This window comes from Leptosomus discolor, chromosome 3, assembly GCF_034619465.1.
Source record: "Leptosomus discolor isolate bLepDis1 chromosome 3, bLepDis1.hap2, whole genome shotgun sequence".
Taxonomy (NCBI): Eukaryota; Metazoa; Chordata; class Aves; order Leptosomiformes; family Leptosomidae; genus Leptosomus; species Leptosomus discolor.
Window position 1 is genome coordinate 1,353,680 of NC_141393.1, and position 25,414 is coordinate 1,379,093.

Consider the following 25,414-nt stretch of genomic DNA (forward strand, 5'->3'; position numbering starts at 1 on the left):
GTGCCCCGTTAGTCCTAATTTGTTGTGACTTTCTGTTAATATTTTGAAGACAGATCTTTCACTGCTTTCAGGAGTGTCTGCGAGGTCGTTCCAAACAGGCTTCAGTTAGGAGTGCAAAAGCCACGGGTCATTTTGCCGTTGAGAGTCCGTCCAGCTTTGGAAGCTGACAGCTGCATGGCTCTGCCATCGCTGAGGCGAGCGTTTGGGAGAGCGAGGGAGGCAAGCAGACCTGCTACAGACCCCTAAAGCAGGATCTGAAGTTGAGTCAGGGGGCAGTGGGGAGCATGTCATTCCATTTGTAGTTGTCTTTCATTCCAACTTTAGTGTGAAATAAGCATGGTGCTCCTTTTTGCACGGGCAGGAAGGGGGAACCTCTGGGCTTTTAGAATTTTAGAATAAGAGGAAAACAGTCCTCTCCCGTACGCTGCTGAGATGCGTGCAGGAGACCGAAGGTTGGGTGTGTAGCTGTTGACTCTGTGATGTGATGCTTAATCGCTACAGCCCCCCCTTTTTTTTTTCTGATCGATATCCTTGTCCCAGGCTCAGCTTGGGTTACCTGGTCCCAGGGGCGACAATGAAGCGTTCGTTGCCTTAGAGGCACACAAGTCCCAGCTGTGTCCTTCTGACAAACCAGACTGAATCCTGCTGTTCCTATAGCATCCCTTCTGTCACCGCAGCCGACCGGCCAAGAACTGTTGTTTCTTGGAGAGTTTGCAAGTGGAGGAACAACTGCCAGTGGGAATGTCCCGAGAGAACAGTTCTTTCCTGGCGAATGCGGCGTGTGGGGTTTTTGCAGCAAAGTGGAATGGCTGCAGTAAGCGAAGCGCACAGTTGCACTGTGAGGATGTTCGGTTGTGGGCAGTGTATCAGCATCACAGGCTCTTCTCTGACCTGAAACTCACTGAGAAGGCAAAGCCTTGACAAATGTTGGAGCCGCTGCTTGCTGAAGCGTTTGGTTGTCTGATGGTGTGGGTTCATGGTCAACTACCTCGCGTACAGGACGTCAGTATTCATTGCAAACGTGCGGAAGTGGACTGTATTTTTTTGGCAGTTACCAGATTTTCCTCACAAGGGTACTGTTGCCCCCTCTTTGTGGGGCAGCTGCATTGCCGTGGGTAGGGACCTTGAAGGGAGGCACAACGTGAATCGATCCTTGTCACAGGTAGTGTCTAATCACCCGTTAGTGCAAGCGCTGACTTCAGTTTTGTGCGTAAGGAACTGTCCATGCAAGTTGGGAAGCTGGGTTAGTGCTACCGAGGGAGGGCATCCTGGCTCTGGGAGATTTCTTCCAGGAACCGTTGCTCTTGAGAAGACCTGACTTTCTGAGGCAAGTGCAGAGGCTCTTCCCCTGCCTATCCTACATGAGTAATTGTGACACTTTCTGACAGAAAACAGTCCCAACTCTGTTGTTCCAGGGTTAATTATGAGAACGAAGGGTTGCTTAAGTGAAATGATTTCTGTTTAGAGGATTGCTAAGCATCGTTGGTGGAGGGGGAAAAACAAAAAACAAAAATGAAAAAACAACCACCAGAAAAATTGTCTGAAATAACAACTAAACTTCTCTGTTTGTGAGAAATGCCGCTGAGCATTGACTGGCTGCCTACCTGGTAGGAGTTTAAGACCCTGTTTTGAAGACCCACCTGCACAGATTACTGCACGTGCATTTGATTTGTCTTTGGTTTGTGATGTGCTTGGTAATTATGTACGAAGGGCTGCTTTCGACAGAGCACTGCAGATGGGTCGTGGTCTGCGTCTAGCCGCTGCTGTAGTAGAGTAACTGGTCGTTACTGGAGTTCAACAAAGCTGATTTTTGTTTATTTTTTTCCCCCAGCTTGTTAATTTTGTGTGTGACTGCTGGCTAATAAATAGTCATTCTTGAGATAATGTGGTTCTGGTGGTGCTGTATTCTTGGGGCTTTCCTGGCAGGTTGTGTCTCTGAATATAAAACAAAAAAATACTCAACCCTGCAAACTGAGGCTGTGAAACATCCTCAGTAGGATGCCTCTTTCTGTCCTGTGGCAAAGTGATGACATTTACTGAACAGCAGATTGATACAGAGAAGCCACTGCTTCCTCACAGCTTCTCAAGTAAAAGAGTAAAAATGTTCTTGGTGAAATTAATGGAAAAGTAAAAACTGTAGGCCTTCTTTGCTGTAACTTTCAAGAAATGAAAAATGCTGTAATAGGAGAAACCCCAGAAGTTAGAAGAGGACAAACTGTTGTATCTTTTTGACGAATACCAGCTTCCAGGGAAGAACCGTGGATGTTCAGTGTGTAACAGATCCTGGGGAGTGGGAAGGCTGTGAAGCGTCCGAGTGAGTTAATATGAACTTGACAACAAAACTTTCAGGGGTGCCGAGATCGTTACTGGCTTGATCAGTATTGGTTTGGAGGAATCACAAGATCAGCTTAAAAACATTGTACCCTGCTGTGTCCCGGTTGCTTTATTTTCATTATTGGAAAGGTAAGAAAATGTCAGTAGAAAGCTGACAGAAAATAGCACTTTTCTCCCTCTTGTTTAGCGCTTGTTTGTCTTTGCCATGACTGAAGTTTTACAGGGAGAATAACTCCAAGCGAGCACTAGTCATAGCTCCAAGGGCCTTTCTCAGTTGCCTGCTCTGTCAGAAACCCACAGTGTTTTTCCTCTTGATAACTGTCCTCCTTTCCTCCTTTGATGTGCTATACTATGATTTGAGAGGCTTCATCAGATGTTTCAGTAAACTGTTCTGGCTCTGTACATAAGCTTTACGTACTCCATGTGCCTGAAAAGTTTCTTCAAGTCGGGTAGAAGACGTCCGTAAGCTGCCCTAGCTCGTGTGGGAGACGCGCTCCTACGGCCACGGGGCTGGCTGGTTCTGTGATCGCCTCTGGGCTCCGTGGCCCTGACTGCTTTCTCTTTTGATGGAGTCTCAAGATCCTCTCGCTCAACCTGGATTTACGGTTGGTAGAGACTAAACACACCTTGTTCCTGGGACTTCCTCCTGGAAGTTGCTTTCAGAAACATCAGGTTACCTCACTGACGCTTCTCAAGGTAGCGCACTTGGTGAAACCCAAACCTGTCTAGTTTCAGTCCTAAAACAAGGCAGTGAATGCTCTGGATCTTCACCTGACCTTCACTGGAGCCATGGAAGGCCCTGGTGGCTTTCATGCCTTCCTGCAAAATCTGTTTGCTCTCCCCTAGGACAGGACGTTCCCAACTCTGTTGTGAAGACAAGCCCACCTTCTGAGCTGGCTTTCCAGCTGTGGGTGGTGGGGCCAGAGCCTGGAAGAAGTCTCCTCTCTCCCTTTCTTGTCTTCCTTTGCTCTCTTCCTTGAAAACTTGAAAATCTGGAGCAGAGAGCAGGAGCAGCGCGCTGCCCACGTGGTGCACGACCGCAGCAGAAGCCTGGATTTGGATTTGTGTCCTGGCGCTGCTTGTGTTACTTCCCCGCTCCTGGTTTCGGTGGTCCCTGGGCGAGGCGGAGCAGTGGGGCAGTGGGGCACGCTGGTGCTCCCGCACAGCTGTAGGTGTGACCGTACCTTGCACAGCGTGGTCCCGTCTTCTTGCCCACCAGTTCTGCGGCTGCTCCGGCCTGTTTGGAGGGGGTCTGTGGCGTACTGGGAGCTGAAGATGCTGGAGCTGGGAGAGCAGGGGCAGGGGGCGGGGGGAGATGGCGGCTCTGTTCAAGTGAGCGGGACGGTCGGGTCTGGCAGGCGAGGCTGGGAGCGCCCTGGGGAGCTTCCTGGCTCTTCGCCTTTCCCGCGGACAGGAGCGGGCCTGCTCAGGCTGCATTTTGGGAAGATACAGCCTGCTTAGTGGCTGGGTTCTCTCAGCCCCCTCCATCCATCTCTGCTCTGAAAGAGATGTGGTACATGCAGTTATTTACTGTGGGGGATTTCTTGTTTTCCTTTGGTAAAGAGTGCTTGCAACTCTGCAGTGAAATAATTAGGCCGGGTCATTTGTTTAGATCCTTTGTTTTTTGCCGTGCCAAGAGAAACCAGATTACTGGCAGTTTCTGATGGGGCGCAGCTGAAGCAGTAGCGGGCCTTTGCCTTGCCAGTTCTGCTGGTAATACCCGTGGCAGTCCTCAGCTAATGCCGCAGCTCCAAACGACAGGTCCGAAGCTGATCTCTGGTGCAAACTTCAAAAATCAGCGTGGTTTGCTGCAAAAGATACTTTGTTCAGCAAAAACCTTTATGTTCTTGGCGAGTTTGGTGCAGTATGGGCTCGCTTTTCCCGTCGTCTTTCACATATTGGTGGCAAATCTGTGGCACCTCAATTTAGTGAGCTAGAAAGAGCCATGAGTCCTAGTAAGCAATTAATTTAAATTAATTCTACAGTTCTATTTTCAAATGGGTAACATAACACTTAAATGTTTTGGAAAGATTGAGGAGACTTTCCAAAAGTATTATCTTTTTAATTAAAAATAAAGTTATGGGGGCAAGATAAATGTAATCACTCTGAGTAGCGCTTGTTTCTGCATCTCTTCTAAGTGGGTTATGTTTACTGTTCCTTATTAGTTTTGAAGCTCCAGGTGACTGGATCCTGCTGTCTCTCGTAATAGTCTTCCTTGGTTTGTTTTGCAGAAGATGATTAAGTCAGACAGGGGTACACACTGAGTAAACAGTGACCATGTAATTTTCTTACACGTTATAAACTAGGTCAAGGGATGAAACATAAAAGTACATGTAATGGAAATTTCTTTTCTGAAAAAGCTGTGCAACAAGTATAGGAAATAATAAACCAGTGCTGAAATATTATACTGCAATGTGGGCATTGCTTTTTAATGAAAACATTAATTTCTTTTCTGGAGAAACACATTTGTGCTCAGGACTGACTCCGTTTCTGCTACCTGAGACACAGTCTAAGCTTGATCTTCAGCATTTCAAGTGTCCTCATGTCCAACTGCTTAGGCTTTGATGTGGGGGTAAAGAGCTGTTTCAGTGGTATCCCATTAAAATAAAACCCACTGAATTATCCCTTGCATAGTCAACATTCTTATTTCCTTTTTTATTTTTTAATACCTTTTTTATAAGCTGGCACAGACACTTCTGTCTGTCCTTTTAAAGTGACTTGTCAGATACAGGCCAGATTTAAAAACAGCATAAAAATAACAAACTGTTTGGTGAAAGACAATGTTTTGAATTTTAAACTCTTAAAACTAAACCAAATATGAGAAAAGATTTTCTTGTGCATTTAGACCTCCAAGTGGCTTGGTGAATGATTTTGACTGTATCTGAAGAAAAGATTGTTTGATTTCCATGTTTGTTTTTTTTTCCCTGCAGAAATTCCTAGCAATAGTGTAGTTTCCAGTTGGTGTTCGCTTGTTGTTTGTGGTGTTAGTGATTTATTTGGTCCAATTAATCCATTGGCCTTAATTAGACGGAATGCTTCGGGGTGGAGTCTCCTGGCTGTGCTTCGCTTTGCCCGAGGGGCCGTGTGGGGCCGTGACCCCGGCTCCCTGGGGGTGAAGGCAAGCCTGAAGACAGGGCTCGGTGGTGCCAGGGGGCTCTCGGGCGCAGATGGGCGCTCAGGTCTGGCATGAGCTTCCCCAGGAGACGCGGGGCGGGCCGTGCCCCTCAGCACCATCCTGCCCTCGAGCTGCTCCGGCGGGATTGCCCGCTTCCCTCCGGCCGGCAGCCGGTGAGCCCAGCTGAGTTCCTCTGAGCAGCAGCCACCAGCTGCCCGAGGCGTGGGGTCCCAGCCTGAGGGCGCAGAGTGAGGGGGGAGAGGAGCAGCCTAAGATGCACCAGAGCATTCGGAACGGAGGCATCGCTTCTATTCTTTCTCAGCAGCCTTTATCTGCTGTAATCTGCTTAGCCTGCTGGCTCCGGGTAGCTGGCTCTGAAACACCCGCAGCCGTGGAGTGGGCCGCGTGGAAATTCCCCAGCACATCGTTTCCCTGGTTTGGCTGGGGCTTTCACAGGTTTTCCCTCACCCTTCCAAAGTTCTCTCTGCATTCTCAATTCTTTGGGGGATTAATGCTGCCGTAGCTGACGATGGCAATTATTCCCAGTTATGCCCAAGATCCATGTTGATTGGGGCCTGAAAGTTAGGCCTGATTTTATTGTTTCAGTTGGACTTGGTGGTCAGTGGGCTGGAAGAGCAGCAGTAACGGGGTTAGGCACTGCTAGGCTACAGCCTTCTTGGCGCCGCTCAGCCGAAGGGGTGTTACAATGCCGAGCGAACTCGGGAAGCGCTGTGTGCCTGTAAGCAGCTCTCGGGAACTGACTGCTGCCGCACGAAGTCAAGGCTGCCTGCCTTTGGAGGAGCTTGTTATTGTGCACTAAGGTGTTTTCGGTGCTACTAGCCAAGTGGGCCAACAGATTGTAAGTAATTTTGGTAGGACAAATCTGATTACTCCAATTATTGCAGAGTTAGCGCTCATGCAAAACTAAGTCTATGAAAAAAATCCCGACCACCTAAGGCCAAGAAACAAAGAGGAAAAACAGGATTAAGATGAATTAGTGCAGGTCAGTTCCCTTGTTTAGCCGATGTGGAAAACAGGTACATGTGATGTATAAAACCACATTGTCTTCTGGCATGGCTGCCGAAGGAAACGGGGCGGGCTGCTGTGCCAGGCCGCCTGCCGGGCGCTCGTTCCCCTCGGCTCCCGGCTCCCCACTCCCACACACAGCTTGCTCACCTGCTGGCTAGTCCAACGCCTGCCTAACGGAGACTTCCCGAAGATGGGTACAAGTGTTCCTGAAGGGCCGCTGGAGCTGGGGTTACCAGTAAGGGAGGGAGCTGGGCACCCGTCCCTGCTCGGTCAGTACTCGTGCGATCGCAAAGCACAGTGTGTGTTCCCACTTCTCGGTTTTCTGACGGATCTGGGGTTACCTTGGGGGCAGGATGGTGTTTGCCTGTAGGATGGAGGGCACAAATCCTTAGGGAACCAAGCTGTAATGGTTCTACTGGTCTTAGAAAAAAAAATAAATTGTAGATTAGCGTAGAAACATCCTGATAACGCAGAATTAAGGTGAGGCAGAGTGCCAGGTTGTCCTCTGGTACAGTCACAAATGATTCAGAAATCAGTACAGATGGCTTCGAAAAACTCTGTGTTTCAAATGAAATAAATGACCTGCTTGTGTTCTGTCGTGTAAGATCTGTCAACATAAACCGAGCGGCTAAATACACGTACCTTCACGCCTTACGTGTACTTCTGTGCTTTGTTTGCAGGTGCTGGAAACGTTTGCTGGACGCCTGATTAAAGTAGGAGTGTTAGCAAGGCGGGATATTCCCAGCCTTACAAAGTACCAGATAATTCTAGCAAGAGACCAATATAGAAAAAACCCTTCTTCACAAAATATGGTAAATGTGTATTTATTTCATGCTATTACAGTAATGAGTAAGCAGTAATACTCTGTAGCATACAAAGTTTCCTGATACCCTTTAAGTTAGGTTTCCTTTGTAACATTCTGGGTTTTGCCCTGGAATAAAATACGCCTGCTTTGTTCCACATTGCTTGATGCTGATGTAGGAAAATTAAGGAAAAGATGAACAACTCCATTTGCAAACTGAAGTTGTTTTGAGAACTTAGGTTGTAATTGCTGACTGGCAAGTTTACACCGTCCCCTCAAAACAACATTGCTGCTCCTATCTTTCTGTAAATTGTCATGGAGTGTTCAAATATTGCAAACTTAAGAAAGAATATTACCTAAAAAAAAAAAAAACCCCAAAAAAAAGGACTGTGTGCCTTACAAAGAAGATTGGTAGATACACTTGACAAGACAACTTTCCTGGCTTAAATTTTGTGGCCTGAGTAGACGTGCCAGAAATCTCTTGTTTTGCCAAACACGGATGGACGGTTCAGCTGTCAGATTTGGACTGTTGCTGCATTGGAAAGTGAAGAGCTAATCTTGGAGGATAACACAGTATTTAGGAGATTGTTTTGGAGACGGAAGAAGGTTGCCTTCAGTGATTGTGAGAAATGTGTAACCTGTTGGACGAAGGGTTTGACGGACAGCCCGCTCGGCGTGCGTTAGTTTGTGCTTTGGGCCTGGTTCTCTGCTGTCCCTCTTGTTTTTGTCAGAAGAGTTGCCGTGTGATGCCTGATGCTTGTTGGCTTCCTAATGTAACGATGAGCCTGGTTTGTTTTCACAGGGAATGCATCAAGGCATCATCGAAGGAGATTTTGCACTTTGCATCAGTTTATATCATGGTTATGAGCTGCTGCTGCAAATGGGAGTACGGTCATTATTTATCTACCTTTGTGGAATTATGGATGGATCAAAAGGTGAAGTGTCTTCAGAAACGTCCTTCCTTTTGTCTCCACTCCTCCTCATTTCATTTACCTCGTCTGTATGGCTGGTTTTGCACAAACCAGCGTGTGTAACAGATGGGTTGCAAATGTAATGGGTATTTTGTTCCCCTTCGCCCCTGTGGGAAGTATGTCAGTGCAGTGTTAAAGACTGAGTATATTTGGGAAGCAAATGTGTTTGTACAGCAGCAGTTCTGAAACAAAATAAGGCCCAAACAGAGCTGAGAGTAGGTGGCAGTACTGTCTCTGGAGACAGAGAATAGCCGTGGGACAATTTAAACTGAGAAATCGTTGGGTCTCGTAAAGCACCTCCTCCCCTGGAGCAAAACTGCCGTATGCGTGAGCTTTAGGCGTCTTTGCCAGAACATGGCAGAGTTAGACACATCACACCAGAATTTCTGTCCCAGCTGTTCAGCATCTTCCCTGCTCACTAGGCAGAATGAGACGTTGTTATTGTCTTTCTCTGTTCCTCTTCCCACTTTCTCCAGCCTCATGATGAGAACAGTGCACGCTGTTCCGGGTGTGGATACAGCACAAATTCATACCGTGATGCAATAGTATTTTCTGTTCTGCCCTTGGCTTATTTTCCTAATTCTGTTGCTGACTGCGGTGAGTCTTTTGCAACTCTGCAGTCATTTTTAGACCTGTTGGGCTGACGCTGCTTTCTGGAAGACCAGGTTTGGGACTGACACCTGTTTTGAGGGGACAGATTTCAACATGGCAGCGCCAGCCCAACTGCAGATTTGTTTTGAACGCTGGAGGTGGGAGGGGAAGGTTCCAGCTGTTCAGATTACCCCATGGTGTGGCTCTCGGGTTTCTTGCTTCACTTTGATTTACACTTAGCTGTGTAACTGTGTGGTGAGTTACAAAAGCTGCTTCGCCTACAGCACTGCTTAATTGAAATGAGCCTGCTTTGTCCCACGGCTGAGCAAAAGCATACAGTCCTTGCTTCGTGCTATAGAATGTCTATAAAATATATTTTTATAGTCTGCACGTGCTAATAATGTCTCATTAATTTTATGCTTTTGACATCTTTACAATTTATTGCTTTCACATGTGCGGATTTTTACATTTCTGGTGGTATAGTGCTCTTGTTGGACATAGACACTGGAGAGCATTTAATGTATTTCCTAGTTTCTTGGATTCCATAAATCCCTGTCTGCTTTTGAAAGATGGCTGATAGAAAATAGTTCTAATAACTAGGTCTGCTGTACTGCTGCTCTGTAAGTTTGGCTTCTGGTTTGAGTAGGACAAAATTCTTTTCAACATTGATATAAAATCATTTAAGAAACTTCTTAATTTTAGCTTTTGGTCTGGGTTCCCTTCTCTTTGAGTATCTGACAGCATTTCATAGAATCACAGGATGGTTTGGGTTGGAAGTGACCCCAAAGACCATCTAGTCCCACCCCCTGCCCTGGGCAGGGACACCTCCCACCAGAGCAGGTCGCTCCCAGCCCCATCCAGCCTGGCCTTGAGCCCTGCCAGGGAGGGGGCAGCCACAGCTGCTCTGGGCAGCCTGTGCCAGGGCCTCACCACCCTGATCATTTCTGGATTGGATGGCTTTTCTAGTGCAAGGTGGTTGATGTAAAACTTTTTAGCTTACCTGCAGGACCAGGCTTCTGTCTATGCATGTTTTTCATGTTTAAATTCATGTTTCCATGTTTAGATTCTATAATGGCATCTTCCCTGAAAAAATACTGACGCCAAACAACGTTTATGACATTTACTAAAGCTAACATGTATCTTTCAGCTCTTGAAAGAAGCTTGCTACTTCTGAGAAAGCTTGTCTTTTGGATAGCAAAAATTATATTCACTCCGGAGATTAAGTACTAAGGTATTTCAACTTCTTCCAAAGGGCTAAGCCGTACAAAGACTGAACTTGGTCGTAACGAGGACTTCATGAAGCTCTATCAGCAGCTTAGAGACATGTTTTCAGGCACATCTCTGGCCTCAGCGAATGGAAATGTTTACAAGAGTACAACAGGTCAGTATTTCCCTTTTAGGGACAGAATATTTACTTTCTGTTTAAATGAAACAGCAGATACCTCTGCACCGTTTGTAGATGCAAGAAGCTGTTCATTGTGATAAGCTCGGCTAGTATGCTTTGTTCCAGATTGTTTTCTTCTGACTCTTGTCTGTCTGTTTATCTATCTATCTATCTATCTATCTATCTATCTATCTATCTGTCTCTTGGTGGTTTTAGCTACCTTTGGACAAGTTTTCTATGTTTGAAGTTCTTAATTTGACTTATAGTGAAGGGTTAAAACATTACTGTTTGACTCGATAACTTTTACAGTGTGGCTGTACGGAAGTAACAACACTTCCTCCAAAACTGGTTTTAACAAATGTTCTTCCGTGAGTAGCTCACTAATTTGTTTAGGTGAATGCAGGTAGAACTAGTGTCAGGAATTTGTACATCTGACTTGTGTACAAATGGGAGGAAAAGAAGTTTACTAAGCCTTCGTACTTGTTGCAGGTTTACTTACATCTTTAATTGCTTTATTTCCTTTTCAGTGTTTGAAAATAAAAAGGAATTTATCTACAGCCATCCAAAATTAAGGAAATTGGAGGAAATTGTAATAGAACACTTCAAATCCTGGAAAGGGGGATCTTCTGGTAGGTACCAACAACGCAAAGAAGAAGTATCTGAACGGTTGAACCTGAGGATGAAAACAAGTAATATCCTACTGAGTTACTTCCTAATTTGTTCCAGTGCTTCTATATTGTTTTGTATGTTTGTGTATCTCCTGTGTGGAAAAGTCCTCTTCAGAAGAGCTATACCATAACATTTCTTTAAGAAAAATCATTCTGTAAGTTATTGTTGTTAATTGGATATAAACTCTTCCAACAGCTCAGTAAAACAGGGGTAGTGATCTCATCCCTAGCGCTACTCTGTGTCATGAATTTTCTTAGTCACAGCGTTTGTTCTGCGAACCGTCTCTCAGCGCAGTGCCACCACTGCCTCCTGCAAAGGAGGATGCAGCCCATTTGTGGAGCTGAAGGACCAAAGTTCTGGTCTCCAGCCTGTTGCCAGGAGTGACGCATTCTGAGACATCGATTTGAAGTTTAAAACCCTCAGTTACATTCGTCTGTCTCTCATTCTTTCTCATCGTGACCAAAAGGGAGAAAAAAACCATGTCATACAGTAGTGTGAGGTTATGAAGCAAAGTGTTCCGAATCATTCAGACGTCTCTGGTTTTAGGAAGTTTCAGCTTCTTGATCCAGTTATTGCTTTCAGAATGATGACATCAGTAACAATAATTTTTTTGCAACTTCTTCACTTTTTTCCTTGTCTGTTTGGATCTTAGTGCTTGGTGAAGTTCTGATAATTTCTGACTTGCCCTTCTGTTCCGTTTTGTGTTGGTTTGGAGTTTTTTTCCTATCTTATGCTTGATTTTCAGAATCAAGCCTTCCTAGCAGGCAACTCGCACGTTTCCTCAGTTTCGTTTTTGTTAGTTTATAAGATGCATTTAATCAAATTACTTTCTCCCCCTGCCCCCTGCCCCTTTCTATTCATACTTCTTTCTGTCCTCCCTGCCTCCTTCCACGCCTCTGCCTTGTTTCCTGTAACATCTTTCTAAGCTCTTGCCTTTTGATTTCAACTTCTGTATTATTCTGTACTGGAGTTACTTTAAGTTTCATATTTAATTCTCTTCTGTCATCTTTTGAAAGCGTGGATTTTGCTGTTGTGTGAATCCCATAAGATATGTTTTTCCTTGAAATGTTGGTCAGACATGTCTCTTAATATTACTAACAGGTAATTAATATACACATGTCTTGATTTTGTGTTTTGTGTCTGTGTGCATGAACCCTGGAAGTGAGTAGGCATGAACCCTAAGTCTTTACGGTTATAAACACAAAACTACAGGAACTGTGCGGGAGGAAGCACCTTAACTTTCGTAGCGTCTCTGGTGAGCTACAGTAGTGTGTCCAGGCGTATCCTGAGCCAGGTACGTTAGGTTTTCTTGCCGTGCTTCCTTGCTCCTGTTCCCTGTGACCTCCTCTGTCCTCCCAACCAACGTGCGAGGCCATGGGGAATACAGAGCAGTGTCCTGAACACCGGTCTGTAGGTGCGTGTAGCTAAATTTAGAGCGAGTTCAAACCACCAGGCCTGAAATCCTTGTGTGTAGAGCAAGGGCAGAAAGCACTTTGCTACAGCTCGCCGTCTGATCCCGGAGGTGTTCTAGCAGCAGGGAACGTGCTGACCTCCGGCTTGTGTCTCCTGAGCTTGTGCATCTCCAGCACGGATGCACTGGGCAGTTGGCAGGAAGAGCAGGACGTCGGGAATTGGTTTATTTGCCACCTTATTCACTGTGTCACAGCGCCTCTGATGACACCTTTGAAGCAACAACCCAAAACCTGTATTTCTACCCTTACTCCCTGTTTCTTGCACGTAAACTCTAAATTCACACGTCCGCAAGGAGCTACACCCTGAATTCTGGTTTGGACTCTGGCTGAGCAGAGCACACACCTGTGTCCTGATTTCTTCCTCCTCCAGGCAGGAACTTGCCCTAAGCCTGTCAATAAAAACTTGAGTATTACTGAGATTCCAAACATCATCACATGTGTCTTTGCTCACTCAGAAGGCTCTGAAGTAAAAGCCTAAGTCAGTATGTGAGCAGTGGGAGATGCATTCAGTGTTTGTTTCAGGGACTCATGCGAGCATGTAGTATCTCTAGGGGAAAAACCAGAAGCAAACCAACCCCCTGAACTTGGCTCTGCTTTGTTCCAGTTCCATGTTACTGAACAACTCCGAATCATCATTTACTGTCTTCAAGCCTGTGTGTAATTTTTAAAATCGGTAACTGCTACTGCAAAGCATTTTCCCTGAAAAGCCCTACATTTGCGACAGAAAAGGAGAGTATTGATAACCAAAGTCGTTAGCCAGATCAGGAGCACTAGCTCTTTTTCCTCTGTTTGAAATGGAACCTGTCACACGAGGACCTGCAGGAGTAGTGCCAAGTTGCCTGTGCAAACTCTGAGCCGTTTCTAACTAGTGATGAACCCGGTTCAGTTTGAGCTTCCTGACCACGTAGGGATTGCCCTGCTTTGCAAGATGCACTTAGCAGCAATTCGGGTAAGTGCAAGCTAACGTTCTGGCCAGCCCTTAAGAAAGGTTGGCTCAGCATAATGAGCTTCTCCCATCTAATCTTCCATACCTGGATTACGTGTCAGGTTGATTATGGGCTGCTAATGTCTTGAATTTTCCAAGTCTGGTTTTGGATAAGGTCGAGGAGGTAATGGCAGCAGTGTAGCATTTTTTACAGTCCAGGGACAGATGCTACTGAGCATTATTGCTACTCAAGCCATCAGAATATGCTAAAAATAGATATAGAATAATGTTGTTCAGAATGAAGGTAGTGGAGGAGATCGATATGAACTTGTGTAAGTAAGATACATCCAGCCAGCACTTCCTCTGAAATACACAGCTCGTCAGTCTGCTCAGGGTGGCCAGTGACGCAGAACGCGTTGCATCGGTGCTGCGGGGTCTGGTTCCTGGCTAGAGGCACTGAATCCCGCTCACACTGTCAGTTCTAGGCCTTCGCTGGGGACTGGTCTCTGTGCTGGACAGGCGACCTCCCGTATCGCCGGCAATTTACTGAGAGGGTGCAGTAGAGTAGCGTAGAGTAATGGAGACTGGTTGGACGGGACCGCTGGAGATCCTCCTGGCTACCCTCCTGGGCTGTCAGCCTCAAGATTAACGTTTGTTTTGAGCAGAGGCACCCATCTTCTTCATCTACCGTGAGTTCAGGGCCCGTCTTAAGAAGAAAAGGGCAGAATGGTTAGCTTCAGCTTCTGCTTTTTGACTTAGGCTGCTGAAAGCATTTCTGCATGTAGGTATATGCAGAACTAAAAACTAAACTGGAATTTCTGGCAGCTGGTCAGAAAGATGGATACACTTCTCTGTTAGGCTTCCTGCTTCAGCTTCAAGAAGCAGCTTGATGCTGGAATTGCAGGTATAGTGTGAAACTGGTGTCAGGCACCACGTGACAGTTCTTTGTATGTTCAGGAAAACTCCTTTTACACATTCAGCCCTGAGAATTTTAATTCCTTGTCTAACCTTTCTTTTGATGGGATCAAGGTGTTATATGGAAAATTGTGTAAAAGAGGAGATCTTTGTCCCTGGACCTATTTGGTTTCATCTGAGGCCGGTGTCCAGGCAGTGCAGGCACGCCATGCCAGTTTCAGTCATTCACTATATCCTTTTGGAGACTCTCTTCTTCAACATCCCAGGTTTTTACTTCGTAGCACGCGGTGACGGGCGTCTTGTTTTAGTCCTTGGCTAGGATGAAGAGAAGGTGACTGTCCAGGCCCTGCTGGTTGCTTCGATGGCGTTTGCTGGTGCTCATGAAGGCAGATACCCGTCTGTGGTTAAAAAAAACAAAAGGCAAAAAAAAAAAAGCTGAGTACCCGGAAGACAAAATCCATGATGGTATAACATAAGAAACGTGGTATTGGTCAAAGGCACCTTGCTAAGAAGCTGTGTGTCAATGGAATTATTTTTCCCTATTTTTTTTTTTTTTTGAAAGGGCAAAAGTTGTCTTTGCCATTGAACGGAGAGCTATAACCAGTTGTGGTGATAGATCATTCAGAAGCAATGGATTTTGATATTAAGGGAAGTTTTTGCACATTTCTGCTGTCGTGAGGATCCAAAGCTGTAGAACTAGAAACAACTTGCTGTGGTAAATCGTAGACAGTTGATGTACATCTCTCTCACTCCACCGTGCTGTATCCTAGCCTAATGGTAACTGGGTTTTTTTGCTAGATATTGCTAACTTCATCTGACTCTGGGCATTTAAGCAGCAGATTTAAAAGTCACATTGTAGGCTCTTTGGAAGAAGGCATCTCAAGCTGTATTTGAAGACACTTGCCGTCAAACCTGAGCTTTTCAAAGTGACGTTAGCAGTGGTACCTCGGATAGAAGACATTCTCGCCATAGTTGGTATAAATTTTTCAGAGTTAGAATACTGCTCTGGTCCCAAAGAGGAATTGTTTGAGCAGATATATCTTGGAGCATTTTCTGTGAGGTTGGTCTAAATAGGATGAGGCTCCTAATTGCCCGTTTTCTCTACTGATTTTTATTGTATTTATTTACTCTGATTTTTAAAAAAATGAAATTTCTTTTAAAGAGAATGTCTGTGAAAAAGTCAAAAAGCAGTGTACTTGGGCAAAATCTTCCCATTAAGTGAGAGGAGAGCTGTGAATGTGTAGCTGGTGGGATGGACCTGTCCTTACTTTTTTATTGGTAATTATCTAGTTGGTAGTTATTTAATTGGTAATAAAACTGCTTTTCTGGCTTTTTACAACTAAACAGCCGAAGTCACAAGCGAAAGCAGGTCTGCGGACGCCGTGGACACCCGCGTGATGATCTTCTCCTCGTTCCGGGACAGCGTGCAAGAAATTGCAGACATGCTTTCCCGGCTCCGGCCGGTGGTTCGGGTGATGACGTTTGTGGGCCACTCCACGGGGAAGAGCACGAAAGGCTTCACGCAGAAGGAGCAGCTTGAGGTAAAGACACGATGCGACTTGTAGCAGGAAATAGTGAGAGAGTGTCAGTTGTGTGAGTAAGTGCGTGATCTGGGTTGCGTGGCAGGGACTGAAGGGTCCTTAGTGAATTCCTCTGTGGTTCAGTCGCTTTTGGAGTATCCAGACTTATACTCCCTGAACAGAATGTGTAAGTAGAAATATTTTATATATTGACATTATATTAACAATTGCTAACTTTTGTATGTTTGACAATCTGGGGAAATACTCAAATACTGGCTTAGGGGATTTTTTTTTTTTCCTTGTAGGTAGAAAAAAATAAGGTATCTCCTTAAATTCTGATCTAGCAAAGTTAGAAAAACAAAACAAAACAAATATCTAATTGCAAAGTTAGGAAGATCAATTTTGTAAGAATGCCAGAGTGGGAGTCAGAATAAGGTGTGCTTTTTTCCTTTATCTTAGAATTGGAGGGTTGGTCCGTTGATGTTGATAACAGTGCGTGGTATTTGATCACGATGTAGTAGTTGACAATTTCAGAAAGACTAAGATTTGTAGTTTTAAAACATAAACTAATTTTTTTCAACTTCTCTCTGAACAGACAAACTGCCAAGTGTGTATCAAGGGCCTTCTGGCTAACCGTTAAATCTAATTTTGGTCGCTCATTCAGGTGGTAAAACGCTTCCGTGAGGGTGGGTATAACACCCTGGTCTCCACCTGCGTCGGGGAGGAAGGCTTAGACATCGGAGAAGTTGATCTCATCATCTGCTTTGACGCCCAGAAAAGTCCAATTCGCCTCGTGCAGAGAATGGGCCGAACGGGGCGCAGGCGGCAGGGCAGGATCGTTGTCATCCTCGCCGAAGGGCGGGAGGAACGGGTGAGTGTGTGGCTTTCTTCTCGCTGGGAAAACCAAGTGACGTGTTCAGTCTGTTCCAGGAAACTATCACCGCCATCCTGAGCACTCCTGGCAACAGCTGAACTACGGGGAAGTGTAATAGCCCCCAGTATTCTAAAAATACCTGCGCTCTCTCGGTGTCTTCTTAGTAACATTTATTTTGTAAATGATAAACCGAGACTCGGAGAATACAGGGGGTTTGCCAAGGGTACAGGGCGACGTGTGGAAGAGACAGGGATGGAGCTGTGAGAGCGGGAGGGTGGGAGCGTCTGGCTCTGAACTGCTGACGACACCGCGCGTTCAGGCTGGTGCTTAGCGGTAGCACACTTGCGTGTGAGGCCTGAAGAGATCAGCTTAAATGGAAATCTACTTTTGCTAAATTCCTGAACCTCAGCACTCGACTCAGAGCGTAATTAATCGTCTCTGAGTGCAGGCTGCCCCTTGGGAAACTAACGTACAGGGGAAATCTAAGCCGGGAGCCGGCAGAACCGATGGTCAGCTGCGCCAGCTCGCTGCCCAGCTTCGCCCCGCGGCCGCCCGTGGCTGGGTCTGGCGCGGGGCAGCTGGCGGGGCCGGGCTCAGGCGGGAGGAGGCAGGGCAGGCCCCTGGGCGTGATCAGTCGCAGAGAGATCTGAACCTGCATCTTTACCGTTCCGTGGGGCAGCCCCTGTTTGACTGCAAGGTGGTTTTGGGGTGCGCCTCCCTGTTGGGGCTGAAAATGGGTTTTGTTCTTCATTGGTTTGTTTACTTGTGAGGCTGGTTCTGAGTTGGGTCAGGTTTCGTGATAGAGAAGTCCGAGCTACGTGTAAGCTGATGTGAACCCGTAATTTCAGAGTCTTGCTGTTATTTCCTTTATTCCAGTTGATGATGTGCCTCTGGTTTAAACTGGTGGGTAGCAGGAATTTAATTCTAAATGAGAGTCCAAAGAATCCTGCCTGAGGAAAAAAACCTGCTTTGAAGGGGTGAGAGTTAAAGATTGTAAAAGTGAGTGGTATTGTGAATGGGTATTTTCTCATGCTGCTTCTGAGGACAGGTTACTACTGAAAGCTCTGCTCTGTAATGGGGTGTTAAAATGGTCCCTTAAATTACTTGGAGTTTCACTTAAGTAGTTGGGTTACTGGGTTCTTCGGATTTTGTCAGAAATCCTTGAAGCAGAACCTTCCCCCAGGTAGGATAGTAATCTTACGATTTTTTGTTTGTTTGTTTTGAGAGCATGAAATAAATTTAATTGCTGAACAATATTGGCTTGCTTGCTTTGTTTGGTTTTGCCTTTTTTTTTAATTTTTTTTTTTTTTAATTGAGTCTCCTTCCAGATCTGTTAATGTGGAGATTCTTCCTCATCACACACCTTGCAGCTGAGTAATTAATGGTCTTGTATAAATTCGTGAGAATTAGTTTTTCTTTATTAAAAACTCAACCCACTTCAAGTCAATTAGAAAGCTTTTGAAGAACTTTTATTGGGAACAATTGGTAAATGCAGGTCTGGAAGTCTGCAGTTTGAGGGGAGTGTCTGTTGCCAAAGCCGGTGCCAGGCTCCCGTCCCGCCGCATGCCCCGCACTTGCGCCCTGCCCGTGCCCCGGGTTCCTGAGCGGTCCCACCCCCTCGCAGGGCCGGGTTCCCAGGCGGGCCGTGTCGCGATTTGGGCTTTGTCACGTCTCGTGGCAGCTCAGCTGCAGGGCCTGGGAGGGAGCGCCGGCCACCGGGCAGGGGGACGGGGATGGGCCCGGGGAGCTCGCGGCCGCGCGGGCTCCCGCCAGGCCAAGCTGACCCTGTGAGACAAAGGAGCAGGAAACACGCTGGGTCAGGAACAGCAAAGCAACGGTTCTGTTAAGCAATGGATTGGGTGATGCAAATTTTTTTCCATAAACAGACTTTTTTGCCTGTTCTAGGATTAAGAAGGTATTTATTGGGAGGCCCGAGGGCCAGTTTGTTCGAGCTAGCTGTTCGCCTCTTCCCATCTTACTCAGAGAGCATCTTTTTGTGTCCCTCTCCTCCAATCCTGGCTTCCGCAGACCTCTCTCCCCACAGAACGTAGCTGCCGTGCCGCCGTGCTCAGAGCACTTTGTCTGCCTCGCTGGGCACGCCGTCTCCACGGGTGACCTGTCACGGGGACGCAGAGGACAGGGTTAGACAAGAAATGCTGGGTGGGGAGGGGGCCGTTTCAGAGGGGGGACCGGTTTCTTGCCTTGGTTTCTCCATCTTTGTCTTGGTTTCCCTGTTGCACAATAAAACCGGAGTGTAATGAATGAAAGGCCTGGGAGCAGGTATGACATTAACAAATGATCTTACGCCTTTTTTTGCTTGACCTCCTTTCTTTGTTCCTGATGTAATCTAATTCACACCACCCCTGTATCTCTTGCAGATTGTGAATGTCCCCAGGCAAGGGCTGTGTTTCTTTTTCCATCGAGTGCTGTGCCTGCTTCTGAGGTGTTTGCAGAGCCTAAAAGGCTGTACATGGGTTTATATTTTGTATTGTTTGCAGCTTGAAAGAACAGTCGCTGTTCTTTCGTGCTTCCTTGCTTTGTGTTCCGTTTGCTTTGGGTGTTTTACCTAGGCACGAAATGACCATAATTCAAATTTAACTTCGATATTTTAGTATGGAAGCTCTTTAAAAAAGAAATAGAACTTAGCAGCTATGTTTTAACATAATCATTATCAGACTTTCAATACAACCTTACTAGCTTGTTGTTGTCGCCCGTGTCCTTCTGATCTTTCCCCTCTCTGCCTTGGTTACCATGGTGTGGAGGCACACGGCAAGGCTCACACTTGCAGTTCAAGAACTTGAACAAGCAGTTGTGTTGACTTAACGGACGATATTCACAGAAGAGGGGGTATGGTTGGCGCTCAGGGCCTTGCATCGTGTTTTGTTTTAGTTGTGTTTCGAGAAGAAAACAAAAAAGAAAAGAAACAAACCCAAACCATCTTGGTGGCGGAACGTAAAATAATGAGAAACCCCACAGGCACTGAGATGTTCTGTTACTTTTGATCACGTCATGTGGAAAAAAGCCATCCCACAACATATGGTTTATCTTCTCTTTTACAGACTTACAATCAAAGCCAGTCCAACAAAAGGAGCATCCACAAAGCTCTTTCGGGAAACAAAATGCTTCATTTCTACCAGCGTAGCCCACGTATGATTCCAGAAGGCATAAACCCAAAGTTGCATAAAATGTTTATTACTGCTGAAAAATATGAACCAAGCGATTCAAGAGCGCTTTCCAAAGAGAGAAGATCTAGTTCCCTCCAGCATAAATCTGCTCTCTTTCCCTGTGTCACCGGTAAGAGGATTATGGTGTTTTTCTGAGCGCTGCGTAAGCTGCTATCTCATGCTGGTGTATTGCAGCACGTCAGACCCGCCGGCTCACACCAGGTTTGGGTCTCCAGCAGAAGCGTAATTGCTGACGGCTGGAGCCTTTGGGCTGTGACACCGTGCTGACTGCTGCTTTGGCTCCTCACCCCTTTCCTGTCACACCCTCAAGTCATGGTTCTGTCCCTAGGTATCCGTACTTCAGGTCAGACATTTGTTCCATCTTTCTCCGTAGAGCTGCTCGTGGAGTCAGTGGCTGAAGGTCAGAAACTCCAGCCACAAACAGAAGAGGCAAATGTTAATGATGCCTTGGGAAGGCTTGATGTCCCTGTGTCGGGGGGCATCATTGTCACTTAAATGCTTAGTGATAATTCCATACCAAATCTGCTTTTGGGCTTTAACAGTTAGGTGTAATGTTTTTATTAATAGAAGAAAAATAAAGCAGAAATGCTTGAAAACTAAAGAATTTTGAGGGGAGGAAAAGGAGGAATCAAGGGTAGGATATTTATGAATTGCTCACACCCTTGGAGGAAAATGAGTCTAAGAAGAGAAATGGCCCTTTAGCTGGTGCAGTTACATGGCAGTGAAATGCTCAGTAAACCGAGAGAAATTAGAAGGTAGGAAGAAAGAGCGAAGTTCTGTAAGTGCTTGGAAACGGTCGTGCTCGATCTCTTTGGTTACGTGTTTTCTGAAAAGACCAATAGCAACTTCTTCAAACTCCTAAAAGCCTTGGGAAGCTTCCTGTTGCAGTATCTGAGAAGTTAGAGTTAGTGGTTTTTAAATGCTTCTGACCGCGGAAGTTCTTATTATCAAAACGTACAGCTGATCTCTTTCCAAGCACCACCCAGGGCAAAGAAAAGGCTGAACACAGAAAGGGGCAGCAAGCTACCAAATCACGCCGAGAGAAATCTGCTTCCCCTCTGCCCTCCAAAGCAGTTTGTGCTGGCTCCCGCTTTGCAGGGTGGAAATGCGATGAGGAAGATGAGCGTGGACGGCTCAGCCTGCCCGTGCCGTCCTCAGCCCAGGCTCCGTGTGTGGCGGGGCTGGGATGGGGCTATGGTGGGACTGGGATTAGGCTGGGATTGGGCTGGGATGGGGCTGTGGAGGGGCTGGGATGGGACTGGGATGGGGCTCCCGAGCGTGGCGCTTCCCGCTGCGCCGCTGCAGCCTTCCATGGGACATGTCTGTCGGGGCTCGGGGCCCAGCCCTGGTGCGGCCAGCGAGGAAAGCCAAGGGTGGAATAAACAGGCGCAACTGGCCAGGAAATAAGCAGGGCAAGACGTGGAATGAAAATAACCATTTTGGAGCGTTTGTAAGTCTGTCCTGGGCAATAGAAGTGAGCGGCAGTACGTGCTTAAAGAAGAGAACACGCCGAACGCGTTTCCTGCTGGGGCAAGGGCACTTCCCAGGCTGTAATTACCAGGTTCCTTTGTGTGAAACCGGCCAGCAGCCGCCACGCTGGAGCCCCTGGTGTGCCCGGAGCTCTGTCGGCTGCTGAAGAGGAGCGTGACTGACTGCCCATCTTGCAGACAAGTGCCACACAGTGCAGGTCACGGAGCGCCAGCTCTGTGGTGAAGGCCTTTTCATTACTGTGTGAAGCAAGTGGCTGCTGCTGATTTTAATGATATTCAAGATAAATCTCAAGAAGAAGAGAAAGGTCTTTTATTTTTTTTGCGTTTTCTCCTCTCCTTATTTCAGTGCCCCCTTCCACATCAGAAAATTGAAGGTGCTGGCAGTAGTGAATGAGCTGTGTGTGTTCACACTGCTGCTGTCTCACTTCCCATTTGTTCTTGAGGTTCAGCTGATCTTCGGGTTTGTCCATGGAAGAATACATGTGCACAGAAATGGAAGCATCAGGGGCAGAAGTATTGCAGTATAACTTCAAGCATTCTTCTTTTCTAGTCAAAATTAAATACTTCCCGTTCTTAATTTCGTTCGGTTTCTATTCGTTTTACACTATCCTTCCACTTCTGCCGTGCCGAGTGTGCTCTTCTGTTCTGCGAGCTTTTCTTCAGATGCTACAGCAACAAGAGCAAAAATCCCATCGCTCAGCAGTCCTCTTACGATGTTTCTTCTAATTTGAGATTCTTTTATCTGTCTCTTGGTTTTTTTGTTTGGGCTTTTTTTTTTTCTTTTTTTAAAAAGAGCTTTCTAAAATGACTAGCATACTGGTAAGTGCAGTAAAATCAAAAGCATTTAAGAAACTAGTGTGGCGCTTAAAATGGCTTGGACTCCTCTCTCTCTGAGCAGATACCTTTGGAGACAGCTCATGTTTTTTGTGCTCATCTTTTTTTTACTTTGTACAATAAGATTAACCGTCCCACAAGGTAATTGAAAAGGAGAGAGTGTGGAAAGATCTGGATTACCATCTCTATCATTACTGTCTTTGCAAGTTCTCTGCCAGCCTCCCTGTTCAGAGAGGTATGACACCGCAGCAGGCGTGGCAAAGCCCAGCTGACGTGCGTTGAAATGGCTCTTCCCATCCCTGTTGTTCCTGGTGGCTGAAAGTCATTTTAAGCTGTCAATAATTTCTTTTTTTTTTTTTTTTTTTGCGTTGCATTTGTCTAGATGAAACCTCATTTTATTAATTCTTCTTCTCCTGGTTCTTCCCAATTACTCCACTCCCTCCTTTTCAGATTATATCAATTTGGAGTTGTCTGTAGCTGTGGGTTTTGTTCTATTTTACCATTTCACATTATTGCTTTAATTGCTGTTTTTATCTTAACGATGCAATCTCCTTTTACTGCCTTTTTCTGAAACATACTGATGCCTTCTTTAGTCCTTAGGCCTCTGTGGGGTTTGTTTATGCCTTCCCAGTTGCCTGTGCCTGTTAGTATAGCTGTGGCAAGGCCTTTGCGTGGCTGATAAATTTTCTGAGGTCATCACCTGTTGGAATTGAACATGCATAGTAACGCACGTTACCTTCTTGAGTGGTTGCAGAAGGCTATGGCAACGCTGCAGAAGAGTGCTGTTTTCAGTGTTTCTTTGGAAAAAACCATTTAACCAGGGATGAGGTTGTGCACATGTACTTCAGTTCCTTGAATGCAGCCGTCTTGTCCTGACGCTAGCCGTGTGGTAGGAGGGCACACACGGCTCTGTGTGCTGCGCGGAGAAGGGGACACCTTACCCACCAGCTTTGTCTTGTCCCACTTGTCCCAGGAGAGAGCTGTCTGTGTCAGGTTCAGGCCGCAGCTGGCCGCCTGCTTCTGAACAGTCCGTGCCTGCCTGCTTCCTTGTGTAGGTGTTGTGTTGGTTTTTAGAGAGCGTGGTACCTTTGCCTTTCTTGGGTCACACCCTCTCTTGTTCTCGGGGGGATGGCTGCACAAAACATGCCTCATAAGGTGGTGGGGGGTTTTAAACTTCTTTCAGCTGCACCTATTTTGAGTTGTTTTTCCAGCAATGACACGGCTTCTCCGAAATAGCAATTGCATCTTCTTTTGTAGCCATGCCTGCCCCAAACACGGCACTTGTGCGGTGTGTGGGAGCACGAATGTCAGGTTTACCGGCCAGAAGTGACCTCAGCAGCCACGCTGTGCGTGTCGCTTTACCTGTCCTTCTTCCCTGCCCCCTTCCCTCTCCCACCTTCACACTCTTGGAGTAGAGGCAGCATTATTCGGTGTCAGTAGTGCGTCATTTCTCAGGCAAACCAGCGGCACCTTCAGACAGTCGGCAGTTTGTTTTGCACCAGCAGCTTTCTTCATGGTGAGAAGACGGACAGTTTGTGACGACGGATTTGAGAGCTGGCTCTGCTGTCCTGGGCAATGCCGCGCTCCCAGTTCCTTCCTTCGTGCCCTTAAACAGAGGTTAGTCCTCTGAGCCCTAACAAATTCCCTGCTGGCTACGGGCTAAATCCACCTTCTTCTCCCCCTCCAGGCTACTTCTTGCTCTCCTCCCAGTTCATGGGGAAGGAAAATATTTTGCTTCTGGAGAAAAACATGGAAAATAACATTAATGATTTTGGCGATATGTTCGTCCTTGGTAGTACATTGTAGCTCACAGAGTGTTCTTAGAGATAATTACCCTTGAAACGAGCGTGTGTTACTTCACACGAAGGGGAGATGCTGGTGCCGGTTACTAAATTCAACAGGACATGGTAGCTCTCAGCTGTGTATCCAAACAGCCTACCCAGGCTCAGCTGGGGTGGGAATTTGCTTCCGTAAGAGCTACAGAAGAGCTCCTGGTGCTTTGCCAGCCCTCAACAGCGTACGGCTTAGCTGTCTGATTTCCGTTACAGAATACTGTAAAAAGCTGAGCTTCTCCGTACGACATCAATGAGCCGTGCGTGTCTCATGGTATTCTGTATTCCCTGGGTGGGTCTGTCCACCAGAATGGAAGCTTCCTGCCTTTGGTCTGATACTACCTGTAGTAGCCTGAGCTGTGGATTGAACTATACGAGTGTATATGAGTAGATGAGCTTTAAGGTCCCTTCCAACCCAACCCATTCTATGATTCTGTGGTACATGTTTTTATTCATTATGTATTTCCGTTACTCTAGGCAGTGTATTTGTGGAATTTCTTTGGCTCTTTTTCTTAACTTTGCTTTTAGTTTTGAGAAGTTGTCTTTACCTGCACAGTGAGTTTTAGTAATCTCTGAATGGTGGCTTTGTGTAAAAATGAAGCATTTCATAATTTGGTGAATTTATAGTATTCTGTTAAACTATAATGAGTCCTGATTAGTACAAATACATGCCTGTTTCCATGGGCAGCTTGCCCGTATTTTAGCCAGCTGTTATTTCCGAGTGCTCTGCAGAACGCTGTGACATCTCTTCTTTTTCCTTCTGTTAAGAATGGTGTCTTGAATTTGTGGTTTGTGGGCACTGAAAGTATAAGGTGCAGGGGTTTTGTTTTGGTTTTGCTAGCCCTTCAGTCTGAAATTGTATTTAGTTGTACGCTGGCAGCAGTCATATTTGTCTGGGTCCCCGTTGCTTTCCGTTTCAGTTAGGTTTCACTCGATGTGAAATGGCAGTCCTGTCAGAGCTTCTGGTGTGTTTCCTTGTCTGAGATGAGTAGAACAGCAGGGGAGAGGGTTAAAAATGTTAAAATGCAGAAGTGAGAACTTGCAGAATATTTTGCTCTAGGGTGATTTTCCTTCAGTGTGAGATCTGCTTCAGTTTCGCTCTGTGTGTAACAGCAACTGGGCTGTACGGCCGAAAAAGCGTTTGAAAGCAGTTTTCAGCTCCTGCTTTCCTCCTTCAGCCAGAGACACCCACATGTTTGGGTCAGATGGTCAGACCTTTCCCTGCACTGTAAGAAATTACTGTTTCTGGTGAAGGGAGCAGTTGAGCAACCTGTCATTTAGGCCTTAACCTGCTGCCTGCTGGACCATATTGCCCATCTGCTTTACCAGCCAAGGGGATTCCCTCCCATTCCCCTCTCTCAGGGAGAGCCGTCGTGCTTCGTTCATGTGCAGAGTCCATTTTCTTGACAGCCAAACATACTTGCTCTGCTCAGAAACAGAAGCGGAAAGCCCAGACCTTTGGGAAACATCTG

General features: G+C 46.3%; 1 protein-coding gene across 1 annotated transcript in view; it reads left to right on the top strand.

Annotated features, from left to right (window-relative positions):
- The window catches only part of FANCM (FA complementation group M), a 75,510-nt gene that overhangs the window by 19,125 nt on the left and 30,971 nt on the right, over positions 1-25,414 (top strand). The window contains exons 5-11 of the mRNA XM_086462082.1: positions 7,159-7,290; positions 8,083-8,215; positions 10,095-10,223; positions 10,754-10,855; positions 15,555-15,748; positions 16,392-16,598; positions 19,661-19,895. Coding sequence (XP_086318208.1) covers positions 7,159-7,290; positions 8,083-8,215; positions 10,095-10,223; positions 10,754-10,855; positions 15,555-15,748; positions 16,392-16,598; positions 19,661-19,895 — 1,132 coding nt within the window. The remainder of the gene's footprint in view (positions 1-7,158; positions 7,291-8,082; positions 8,216-10,094; positions 10,224-10,753; positions 10,856-15,554; positions 15,749-16,391; positions 16,599-19,660; positions 19,896-25,414) is intronic.